The sequence below is a fragment of the Mercenaria mercenaria genome, chromosome 2, assembly GCF_021730395.1.
Source record: "Mercenaria mercenaria strain notata chromosome 2, MADL_Memer_1, whole genome shotgun sequence".
In the NCBI taxonomy this organism is placed as follows: domain Eukaryota; kingdom Metazoa; phylum Mollusca; class Bivalvia; order Venerida; family Veneridae; genus Mercenaria; species Mercenaria mercenaria.
The window spans coordinates 113035264-113048846 of record NC_069362.1 but is presented as its reverse complement, the minus strand read 5'-3'; the positions used below and the strand labels follow the sequence as shown (position 1 = coordinate 113048846).

The 13583-nt window shown below is 35.7% G+C and overlaps 1 protein-coding gene across 1 annotated transcript in view; it reads right to left on the bottom strand.

Moving 5' to 3' along the window:
- Positions 1-1701: 1701 nt before the first annotated feature.
- Positions 1702-13583, bottom strand: part of LOC123564953 (N-acetylglucosamine-1-phosphotransferase subunit gamma-like) — a 31222-nt gene continuing 19340 nt past the window's right edge. Inside the window, exon 9 of the mRNA XM_045358883.2 lies at positions 1702-8584. Coding sequence (XP_045214818.2) covers positions 8523-8584 — 62 coding nt within the window. The 3' untranslated portion in view covers positions 1702-8522. The remainder of the gene's footprint in view (positions 8585-13583) is intronic.

Genomic DNA, 13583 nt, shown 5'->3' with positions numbered 1-13583 from the left:
GGTAAAGATATATTTTGAGTTTCAAGTCATTATCTTATATAGTACCAAAGTTATGTCCAGAAAACGAAGTCTGTCAAAAAATTTAAGTATAAAAGGGGCATAATTTGGTCAAAAATACAAATCAAAGTTATGGGGATTGTTACCACACATGCAGCTGATGATGATAAAGATACATTTTAAGTTTCAAGTCATTATCTTATATTGTACTAAAGTTATATCCAGAAAGCAAATTGCCAAAAAACTTTAAGTATGAAAGGGGCATAATTCTGTCAAAAATACAATAAGAGTTATGGGGATTGTAACCACACATGCAGGTGATTATAAAGAAATATTTTTAATTTCAAGTCTTTATCTTTTAAAGTACCAAAGATATGTCTATAAACGAAGCTTTCGAAAAATTAACATGAAAATAATTCCAAGTATAACACCTTGGTGACATTGACCTTGGTTATAATGGACCTAGCCCCTGTACATACTTTGTACGCCAGACAATGTTTATGTGAAGTTACAGTAAGATTTAAGCAATAGTAACAAAGATATGACAGAAAAACAAAGGTTGCCGAAAAACTTTAACCTTAAGGTGATGTCACGTTTTGAATTTCCGGTGAATAACAAAAAACCAAAGAATATTCAGTTCTTTCCAAAAACCGTTATTTTATGATTCAACCAAATAGTTTCCTTCGTCTACCAGAAAGGAACAATTCTTATATCTTAATATTGAGATTTGGTACCTTTATAACAGACAATAAACTAAAACAATAGAAATTCATGTGACTTCGGTGAGCTCAACAAAGCAATTTCAAGCATAAATATTAATGTGGTATGTAAAGTAAGTTACACACTACAATATCTGACCAAGATACTATCAAAAACAATGCATTTGCAGAATAGAGATAAAAATAATTTTGACAGCTCCTGAAAACTAATGACAAATTTTGACAGGTATATGATGACTCATGACCTAATTAATTTTTTTTCTGTTATTTCTAACTTCCATTTTGATTTTCATAAAATGGGTATTCTATATTGTAGCTTACAACTCATAAATTAAAACAATAAAAGAATATATTGTTACCTCGCAGTTGTTTTGTCTATCCATGTCACATACGAATTCCTATTGCTTCAGTCATTTGTCACCAATTAGAGCAACTCACAGTGTTGCAATCATACAAAACACATCCCTTATTTTCACATAGGATTTATCTAATGAGCACATGTATTGGAAACACAATTTCAAAACCGATTGTGTATTTTAATAATGCTAAACTATCTCAGCCGTGACGTGTCCTTAAAAATAACCTAAGTATAACACCTTGGTGACCTTGACCTTGGGTATAATTGGCCCAGCCCCTGCACATACTTTGTTTGTATGCTGGACAATGTTTATGTGAACTTACAGTAAGATATATTAAGCAATAGTAACAAAGATATGACAGAAAAAGAAACGTTGCTGAAAAACTTTAACCTTAAAAATAACTTACGTATAACACCTTGGGTATAATGGGCCCAGCCCCTGCACATTCTTTTTTTGTATGCTGGATAATGTTTATGTGAAGTTACAGTAAGATATAAGAAATAGTAACAGAGAAAAACAAAGGTTGCCGAAAAACTTTAACCAAGAAAGCTCACGCTGACGCTGGGGCGAGTAGAATAGCCCCACTATTCTCCGCATAGGAGCTAAAAAGAAAGAACAACACTTTCTTCATATTTTGTTCTTTATTGTTATTATCACAGCAGGCCCTCTATCATATCAATGGAATGTGAACATTTCACGAAATATGTTGTAAAATAACATAAGAATTCTCCCACAAAAATAACCTTCAAATATGTAAATTATTTCAATGACAATGCATATATGATCAAGAATAACAACAAATGCATGCACAACTGTTTATCATTTTACAACATAAAAAACAACATTAAAACAACACTAAAATTCTGCATACAATTGAACACCTGTTTACCTCAAAATAATTAAAGTCCTTTAAACAGAGAGTCTTGACAATAAAAGAAAACACTGTCAAAGGTACAGTTTATGGAACATGATTATTTTGATAGTGACTGACAATTTCCCAATTTTGCAGCATGCAAAAATCACGAAATGCAATAAATGTCTCTCAATTGAACATAACATAAGGTGATTTAAGTACAGTAAATGAGCCGCACCATGAGAAAACCAACATAGTGCATTTGCGACCAGCATGGATCCAGACCAGCCTGCGCATCTGCGCAGTCTGGTCAGGATCCAAGCTGTTCGCGAAGGCTGGTCTTGATCCATGCTGGTCGCAAATGCACTATGTTGGTTTTCTCATGGTGCGGCTCAAATGTTTTTACTATGTATAGTATGGTCTACAACTCATCATTCACCGATCAAAACTTGAAATAGTGATGTACTGGTTCGAACTAAATTCTAGAATAATCATTATTTATGGAATTATTTAACCCTGTAATTGGGATGTTTAATTTTTGTATCAACAAGGAAACAATTTTTTCACAAAGAAGTATTTATGTAAACATGGGAAAGCTCTAATGTGATAATCACCTGTATTAACAAAATAATTTTCTGCAGCAATGGGGCATGTAGACAGCGCTGCGTACAAGCAATTTTTTAAATTGTTGAGGTACCAAGCTGGGTAGCAAGAATCAAACAGTTTTTTCCATTTATGATTACCATACAAGTTACTTTTTAACTTCACAGTATTGATTTTTTTAAAACTGGTCTGATGTCTGTGCTATATCAATATATTATACATGTATATTTGAATTATTACAATAAGTGATTGTGTAAGACAATATCCAATATATACATAAGGTGTTGGCTTCTGCTGCTTTCAAAGTGGGTTACCATGTATAGTTATTGTTGGAAACATCAAAATAAGACAAAAACATATTTAGTTTTTTTTTCTTCAAAATAACTGTCAATCATCTTAAAAATATTTGTCCTGATAACTGGTTTACCCTACATAGATATTTACTAACATTGGGCCCCAAAAGAAATATTACATTTTATGTCACTAAGTCTAAATGGTGACTTTTATGGTTGTAGTAGGAGCTGAAGTTTAATAATGTGGTGTAAGTTTGGATTTCATCCAATGATGTCTAAGAAAATAATGAAAGAGAAAACAACGACAGAATTTTGTCCAGAAAGTGGTTCCCAGCCAGTACAGAAAGAAAACATATTCAGTCTATAGAAAATCATATACTACCAAATTATTGTATCATCTCTTACCCTGCTAACTTTCTATGAAGAACATCTTTCAACTGTTAAAAGGGGTGCTTACCAAAAAATACTGACTGAATGGCAAACAGTGCAGATTATGATCAGACTGCCACAGATGTGCAGGCTGATCAAGATCTACACTGGTCGCAAAGGCAGAAGCAGTCGTGTCCAGCATGATAAGGGTTAAGTTGAACTGATTACTTTAGCATCCCTTTTACATGACACTTTATTAGGCAAGACTTTATCTGACTGTTTACTGTTACAGCTTCTTGGCTTTCTCCTCTTTTAGAGATAATGCTACTAATTATTCACGATAGTTCTGAATTTGAAAGACACTCAACTTACAAAAAAAAAAAAAAAATCCATAAAGAATACAATACAAATATTATTAACTAATCTACAGGAAACCAGAATTTTTTTTATTTCAATAACAGAAAAAATATCACTGTAGAAATTACTGATTCATCCTAAAATCATATAGTTAAGTTTACTTGGACTATATCTAAGCATTCTACTACTATGTTCAATAAACATGGCATCAAGAGTATTTTGCAGTTTTGTTCAGTGTACTAAGAAAGTCAAACAGTTCAAAACCATCAACTATGTACAAGTCCTTAAAGCAACTTTACCAGAATTTTGTGGACATCACATACTTCCTGAAAATTTGGAGACTGTTATCACCACAAGTAATGTTTATGACTGATATAAAACAAGAGCACCGCCTTGCGGGTGCTGACGCTCATCTGATTTTTTTTGTATAATAGAAATATTGTCCTACCCATGATTTTCTAAGACTAAAAAGGGCCATCATTTTAGCAAAAAGCAGGATAGAGTTATGTTTCTTGATGTACAGTGTCCACTTATGATGGTGAAAAACTGTTGCAAGTTTTAAAGCAATAGCTTTGATAGTTTATGAGAAAAGTTGACTTAAACATAATACTCAACCAAGAAAATGATTTTCTAAGTCCAAAAGGGGCGATAATTATTGCAAAAAGCAGGATGGAGTTATGTTGCTTGCTGTACAGGGTCAGCTTATGATGGTGAACAAGTGTTGCAAGTTTCAAAGCAATAGCTTTGATAGTTTAAGAGAAAAAGTTGACCTAAACATAAAACTTAACCAAGAAATCTGATATTTTTTAAGTCCAAAAGGGGCCATAAATCTTGCAAAAAGCAGGATGGAGTTATGTTTTTTGCTGTACAGGGTCAGCTTATGATGGTGAACAAGTGTTGCAAGTTTTAAAGCAATAGCTTTGATAGTTTAGGATAAAAGCTGACCTAAACATAAAACTTAACCAAGAAAACTGATTTTCTAAGTCCAAAAGGGGCAATAATTCTTGCAAAAAGCAAGATGGAGTTATGTTTCTTGATGTACAGGGTCTGCTTATGATGGTGAACAAGTATTCCAAGTTTCAAAGCAATAGCTTTGATAGTTTAGGAGAAAAGTTGACCTAAACATAAAACTTAACCAAGAAGTCTGATATTTTCTAAGTACAAAAGGGGCCATAAATCTTGCAAAAAGCAAGATGGAGTTATGCTTCTTGCTATACAGGGTCAGCTTATGATAGTGAACAAGTGTTCCAAGTTTCAAAGCAATAGCTTTGATAGTTTAGGAGAAAAGCTGACCTAAACATAAAACTTAACCAGGCAATGCCGACGCTGACAACCGCTCAAGTGATGACAATAACTCATCTTTTTTTTTTCAAAAAATCAGATGAGCTAATAAATTTCATATAATATCCCTGTTGAAACTCTAGTTTAACTACGACACATATCCTGAAAATTATGATACATATCAATATGTTTTTCTTTTGAAAAACAAGCATCGATGCTAATATCATCATGACACAACAACAACAATAACAACTAGAAGGTGCTTTTGTCACAAAAACATATGTCTCCCCCGCCTATGTATTCTAAGGATAGAAGAGGGGCATGTTTGTTGGTATGAAGGGCAAAAGTCAACTGGCCACCATTTTGTGCAGGAATGTAGAACGTGTCGGCGATATGCACAACTAGGCTTGGTACTGATCACTCCTGTGAAGTTACGTCGAAATCTGTCCAGCAGTTTGACCTGTGAAAGCCGGACAAGATTTTTCTTTATTTTGCTCTGGTGGCCATTTTGTGCAACAAAGTAGAACGTGCCAGCGATACCGGTACGCACAACTAGGGTTGGTACTGATCACTCCTGTGAAATTTCGTCGAAATCCAGTTGCAGTTTGACCTGTGAAAGCCAGACAAGATTTTTCTATGATTAGCTCTGGCGGCCATTTTGTGCAGTGAAGTGGAACATGTCGGTGATATGCACAACTAGGCTTGGTACTGATCACTCCTGTGAAGTTTCGTCAAAATCCGGCCAGCAGTTTGACCTGTGAAAGCCGGACAAGATTTTTCTAATTTTAGCTCATGTGACCATTTTGTTCAGCGAAGCGGAATGTGCCGATGACATGCACAACTAGGCTTGGTATTGATCACTCCTGTGAAGTTTTGTTGAAATTCGGCTAGCAGTTTGACATGTGAAAGCCGGACAAGCTTAATGGGGACAGATGGACAGACAGACGGCGAAAGGCAAAAACAATTACACAAAAGTCACAATACATTCAAAACCCTCATATAAATATCCATATTCCTCCACATCAACTTGACCTAATAATTTATTTATAAATGTATGTTTTCTCATAAAATAAAAAATGTAAATTTAGGCTTTGTTGAAAAGTGTTGTCTGAAAAATGCTACATGCAAAACTTTCACAAAAATCTAAAGGTGCAAAATTTTGACAAAAAAAGGTAAAGTTACGCAACTTGCAATTTGAAGTTGCCTACATAATGCTGAAGTATGAAAGCATTTGGCCCCGCAGTTTCTAAGAAATATGCTTACAAGCAAAACTTACACAAAAATGTCTAAGTTAAACAGTTGCCAAATATAAGTTAAGAATTAAATTATTTGTCCTATGAAGCCTACTTATGATAGTACCTGGTATGTGGTCTAGTAGTGTTTGAGAAAACTGCTTACATCCAAAACTTTTGTGATGCAGACACTGTTGCATATGTCAGCAAAAGTGTGATAACAAAAGCTCTACTAAAATTTTCTGATGGTTGAGCTGAACTTCAAAATTAAATATGATAATGTTCTTTGTGTGTAGGCTTACATGTATGACACAGGGTAACAATTTAGTAGATAACATAAAATTTAATTACGAGCATTTTTATAATATTGAGATTCATTTCTCTTTGGCAAAACCAAAGTGCAGGGACTGCGTTTTAGGCGAAGTTGAGCGATAACTTCGCTTTAAAATATTTCACTTCGCCCTTCCCGCCCAGAAAAGCGAAGTTCAAGTCGCCCTAAAAATGGATGAAAGGAAAACATAATCGACAATAAAGTGCGCCGAGATTATACATCTCAGTTATGTAAAGTCTGTAAACACAATACGCAATACACAGGATGTCACCTGGAGGCACGCGGCGAAACGTGTCCATGACAACAAAAGATGATCACTCGATTTCAGATTGACGCCGCAGAATAAGCTGCTAATTGTTTGCATTTAATGTGATTGCAGTACACGATAATTAAAGAACGAAAGAGTAATAATTGAAGTTGACCGAAATCGGAGATCAGAGAGCCCGAAAACTTCGTAAAACAGCGATAATTAACTTCCGAATTACAAACCTAATTACGTGATTGACATCTGTCAGTAGCTAATTAACATACGATGCTCCGCCTACTGTCATAATTCCGTTTGTGGCGGCGAACAGTATTGAAATTGAAATTCACCGAGATTTTGATTGACAAAGCAGAACTTTCGAACTCGAGACGCATATCGCGGATCGAGCCGACGCACGGGACACTTTTTTTTGTGCGGGTCAAATTCGAGTTTTTCTTGATTTTCGCGGGTCAAAACACGGAACCTCGGGTCAACCGCACGCCCTCGGTACTTTATAAGGAGATGTCTTATCCAGTAATTCATGGTTTCGGATAAAAATCGTTTCGAAATTTTTATTGCCATCACAATGTAGACTACCCGTTACTCCCGACGTTTATTTTTCAATCGGGATCTGCTTACTAATCATTTTAATCTGCATTTCTCTTTCATTAAAAACATATATGTTAAATATAAGGCCCTTGACAAACTATTAAATTTGTTGTTTGATAAAAATAGCAGACAACTCTTTTAGTACATTTTGAAATGTGTTAAAGGGAGGTATTACACTTAACCAAATTTTAGATTTTTTATGTCAAAATATGTAGTTTTAAAAAATACTGCCCCTGATTTTTAAGTCTTTTATCTACTGATCAATATAAATAACATTTCATTGTAAGTTTGAGAGTTTTTTAAACTCTGTAGTTTGTCAAATTGAAGGAACAACATATAAAAATTTTAAACTCAAAATGCTCACATGCGAGAAAAAGCTGCTCTAGGAAGGAAGAAATCCAAGAAATATTAAGTAATAGTTATATGAGGAAAGATTTTGCAGTAAAACAGTGCAAATATGTACTGTATTGTTGAAACATTGCACAATTTTTATTTATGTCATAAAAAGATAATACTACAAATGGAACTGAATAAACATTATTATTGTTATTAAATGCATGTAAGCAATGTCCTGCCTCACGTCTGCTGAACTTCTCCCAAAATTTCAAAACTTCTCCCTATTTCCACAGGAGGGAGAAGTCACTTCTCCCTAATTTTCCAGGCTAAGGTAGTCCCTGAAAGTGACAAATAATTTATAACAAATCTTGCAAAATTCAAAATCACCTTTCTTTACTGCTTCCAACGAATATACTATTGTCATTCAAAAAACTGCATGTGCCACTGTCTTTTCGATAGACACAAGATAAACATAAACTACAATTCACGTTACCAACTGAAATGTAAAATTTTTGTTTCTGTTTTTTGTCGAGTGTTAAGTGACACTTAACAGTGGAGAAAGACCCATATGGTGCATCTCCGGCCATTATACTGGTAGGGGTGAACACCAGGGTAGATCCTAGCAGGGCTTGAATCAAAAGAAGAGTGGGTAAAGTTATCTGTAGTCAGCCACCATAACCACACAGCCATGGAGGACCAATGTGTATTGTCCTGGCACCAAATTTCATACACTAGTACATGTCTCACATGTTTAAGTCAAATTCAAGATGTGTAAACTGCAGTGCTTCCAAGTATTCCTCCTCAAAAAAAAAATAACAAACCGAACCGGTCTTTACTCTCACAGTACACAACTGAACCAAGGAATGCCCTGGATTTCATACATGGAATGCCCACCCAAATAATATATTGCACAAACTGTCATGGTAGATAAACTCCTGTCTAGTCATTCATATGGATATAATCATCCCCCATTCCGTGGTGATCATACGCTCTTTCATTATCTGTAAAAGAAAAGGAGATATAAGAACTGTGAAGGTGAATAAACTACAAAACACCACCAAATGAACACAAAATCTTTTTTTCAAATGCCCACCTTTCACTAAAATAATTCGGCTTTGATATTTACTTCAAATGTAGAAAACCTCCATCAAATGAATTCAACTTCATCAAATATAGAAATTAATAGTGTTTGTAACTTTGTAGAGCTACATTCTAATAAACTGTATTACAATGGCAGTCAGTTTTTAGTGGCAGTACACAGTTATACTGTGTTTAGTTTTACATGTATCAAGTGTATACTGTTTTAAACCTAATGCATAGTACTGTTAATACATATGAACTTATTAATTATATCATTATTATTATTTACCAGACTTTTATAGCGCTCTTTTCATCTATAAAATAAACGTTCAAAAGTGCTGTACAAACTAGAGTTGTCACAGGAGTGACGAATTATACCCCCACAATATGGCCTTGTAACAGAACTAAGCCAATGTCAAAGCCGAACTTGCTTGACCTTCGACCTACAGACCACAAAATCAATAGAGGTCATCTGCTAGTCATGATCAACCTCCCTATGAAGTTTCATGATCCTCCGCCTAAGCGTTCTCAAGTTATTGTCTGTAAAAGGTTCAAATGACCTTTGACCTTTGGAACTCAAAATCAATATGGGTCATCTGCTTGACATGACCAACCTCCAGATTAAGTTTCCTGATCCTAGTCCCAAGCATTCTCAAGTTATTGTCCGAAAACTGTATAAATGTTCCGGGTCACTGTGACCTTGACCTGTGACCTACTGACCTCAAAATCATTAGGGGTCATCTGCTAGTCATAACCAACTTTCCTATCAATTTTCATGATCCTAGGCCCAAGCACTCTCAAGTTATCATCCGGAAACCGTTTAACTGTTCCAAGTCACTGTGACCTTGATCTTTGACCTACTGACCTCAAAGTAGAACTGGACCTGTATTTCATGATGTTACACCTGTGTACCAAAATTTATGATCCTAGGCCCAAGCGTTCTTTAGTTATCATCTGGAAATCATTTAACTGTTCCGAGTCACTGTGACCTTGACCTTTGACCTACAGACCTCAAAGTCGAACTTGACCTGCTTTTCATGATGTTACACCTGTGTACCAAAATTTATGATCCTAGGCCCAAGCGTTCTCAAGTTATCATCCGGAAACCATTTAACTGTTCCGAGTCACTGTGACCTTGACCTTTGACCTACAGACCTCAAAGTCGAACTTGACCTGCATTTCATGATGTTACACCTGTGTACCAAAATTTATGATCCTAGGCCCAAGCATTCTCAAGTTATCATCCGGAAACCGTTTAACTGTTCAGGGTCACTGTGACCTTGACCTTTGACCTACTGATCCCAAATTCGAACTTGACCTGTATTTTCTGATGTTACACCTGTATACCAAAAATTATTTAAATTGGTCAAGCCTTTCTTGAGTTATCATCCGGAAACCATGCAAAACCAACGGACCGACCTACCGCCAAGCTCACTCCTATATACCCCCCAAACTTCGTTTTGTGGGGGTATAACTACATACATGTATAACAGAATGATATGGACACACAATACAACTAAAAAACATATATTTAAAAATGTATCAACATTAGAAAGTAGTTAACTAGAATCAGGTTTGACTCTACATATTAATCATACTAGATATTTTAAAGAACACTAAACATCAGTAAGTAACTTCTATTGCACAGTCATACAACCGCTTGTTTTCCAGTGCAAAGTTAGTTTCAATAGACCTCGAAAAAAAGTGTGTTTTTAATGATCTTTTGAAAGCATCCAAACTGTTTATGAGCCACACCAGGAGAAAACCAGCATAGTGCATTTGCGACCAGCATGGATCCAGACCAGCCTGCGCATCCTGCAATTAGAGAAACCATTAGCGAACAGCATGGATCCTGACCAGACTGAGCGGATACGCAGGCTGGTCTGGATCCATGCTGGTCGCAAATGCACTATGTTAGTTTTCTCATGGCGCAGCTCATTTAGTGTACTTAAATCACCATTTGTTATGTTCAACTGAGAGACATTTATTGCATTTCATGATTTTTGCATGCCGCAAAATTAGGAAATTTTTTTGTCAGTCACTATCAAAATAATCATGTTCCATAAACTGTACCTTTGACAGTGTTTTCTTTTATTGTCAAGACTCTCTGTTTAAAGGATTTTTTATTATTTTAAGGTAAGCAGGTGTTCAATTGTATACAAAATTTTAGTGTTGTTTTAATGTTGTTTTTTATGTTGTAAAATGATAAATAGTTGTGCATGCATTTGTTGTTATTCTTGATCATATATGCATTGTCACTGAAATAATTTACATATTTTCTGTATCTATATGAGCCACACCATGAGAAAACCAACATAGTGCATTTGCGACCAGCATGGATCCAGACCAGCCTGCGCATCTGCGCAGTCTGGTCAGGATCCATGTTGTTTGCTAACGGTTTCTCTAATTGCAATAGGCTTTGAAAGTGAACAGCATGGATCTTGACCAGACTGCACGGATGCATAGGCTGGTCTGGATCCATGCTGGTTGCGAACGCACTATGTTGGTTTTCTCATGGTGCGGCTCATATGTTTACATGTAGTGTGTGAGGTATTTATTCAGATCTTCAAAATATGAAATTTGGTTCTAGTGTATCTTTAAGCAAGAAATCGTCAGTCCTATGAAAACATCCTACAGTATTGACCTGTCACTCATGAATATTCCGTATATTTCCAAAAATTAGTTTTTGATGCCCGAACATAAATACCAATATTACTATTACATACCGTATATAATTCTTAATTGATATACTGTCGCATGTGCAGGTAGCTGTGTGGACAAAGCGTTTAGCTGCCAATATCAGGGTTGTAGGTTAAAGTCCTACATGTACATCTGACCATATTTTTTCCCCAAAGTTTATATGCAAACTTATCACTTATTTGATCAAACATATCGTGATATTTATGTTTCATTTATTAAAAGTTATCATATTTACGCATTGTAAAAAAGAAATTAATGTAATATAGTCTGAAATATGTTCCTCCTCATGAAAATAACCCCTAGAGCTGACTTAGAAACTCCTCAAAACAGAAGCAGCTTTACTTTTGTCTTGACGCTGTTATGGTTGGAGGTTTTCATTGTACAATTCTTTGTTTGCACTGCCGGACAAGAGGGCCATGATGGCCCTATATCGCTCACCTGGGTTTAGTTGCTTGCTTGAACAAATTTCTTTGCTAAAGCTTCAGAAACAAAAAACTAGGTGAGTAGGTATTGGTAAAGCTTATTCAAGATAACAACTGAAATCTGTTAAAAATTATACAGGTGGTCCAAATCTCTTTGCTGCAGCTTTAAAAACAAGAAAGTAGGTCAGTAGGTCAAGTTTAACAATATTAAAGACTGTATCAGAAGTTATACAATAATCATGTAGTCCAAATTTCTATGCTGTGCTTTCAAAAACAAGAAAGTAGTTCAGGAGGTAATGATTAAAACTATTCAAGGTGAGTATTTAAATCTGTATAAACTAGAATGCGTCTGTAGGACACAGGGTGTGCCCCCCACTGGTACATTTGTCACAAATAAGGGGCAATAATTCAAATGTTTGTAGTCTCAGTTTGAGGGTATAGCCTCAACAAACATTTTATGAAAAGGATTCATTATTCTAGGCCATATACTTTTTGAGCTATGTGCATCACAAACAAAGAATTCACTATTTTGGCTATTTCAAGGGCCACAACTCTGTAATAAGAGCTAAGATTCTTAAGAAGAATGCCAAGGTTGCAAGGTCACATCACGATAAAGACTCCAGCAAGGTTTTCTGAATTTACATCAAATACTTTTTGAGCTAGGCACAAAATTAGGTGAAAAAGTGCATTTTTTGCTATTTCAGGGGCCATAACTTTAAAAATAGGGGGTGGAGCCAGCCAAAAAATTAGAGGTGTGCAAGTTTATATCATGATTAAGACTTATGCAAGTTTTCAACCATTTATATTAAATACTTTTTGAGCTAGGTGCGTCACAAAGTAAAAATGTACATTTTTGACTATTTCAGGGGCCATAACTCTAAAAATAGGGGACAAACCCAAATGAAAAATAGGAGGTGTGCAAATTCATATCATGATTAAGACTCATGCAAGATTTCATGAATCTATATCAAATACTTTTTGAGCTAGTCATGTCACAAGGTGAAAATGTGCATTTTTGACTATTTCAGGGGCCATAACTCTGAAAATAGGGGACGGACCCAAATGAAAAATAGGAGGTGCGCAAGTTCATATCATGATTAAGACTCATGCAAGGTTTCATGAATCTATATCAAATACTTTTGAGCTAGGCGTGTCACAAGGTAAAAATGTGCATTTTTGACTATTTCAGGGGCCATAACTCTGAAAATAGGGGGCGGAGCCAGACGAAAAATAGGAGGTGCACAAGTTCATATCATGATTAAGACTCATGCAAGGTTTCATGAATCTATATCAAATACTTTTTGAGCTAGGCGTGTCACAAGGTAAAAATGTGCATTTTTGACTATTTCAGGGGCCATAACTCTGAAAATAGGGGGCGGAGCCAGACGAAAAATAGGAGGTGCACAAGTTCATATCATGATAAAGACTCATGCAAGGTTTCATCAATTTATATCAAATACTTTTCGAGCTAGGCGCGTCACAAACTTCGGACGGACGGACGGATGCACAGACGGACGGACAAGACCAAATCTATATGCCCCCACCACTCATGGGGGGCACACCAAGGAGCTGCGTTCAATAAACGCTTGATGCCCCCAGTGGCATCCTTGTCGATAGATTTTGAACCTAAGTTCAAAACGAGGTCAAGGTCAAGGTCAAACTGAGGTAAGGTGATGTTTGAAGATGAGGAATTGTCACAGTTTACATCTGTATTAGTATCAATTCATTCTTGTAAGGGGTATTGATGCTAGACGAAACCGTCCCATTTGGTTAACCAAGAGATGGCCCATATAAAGCA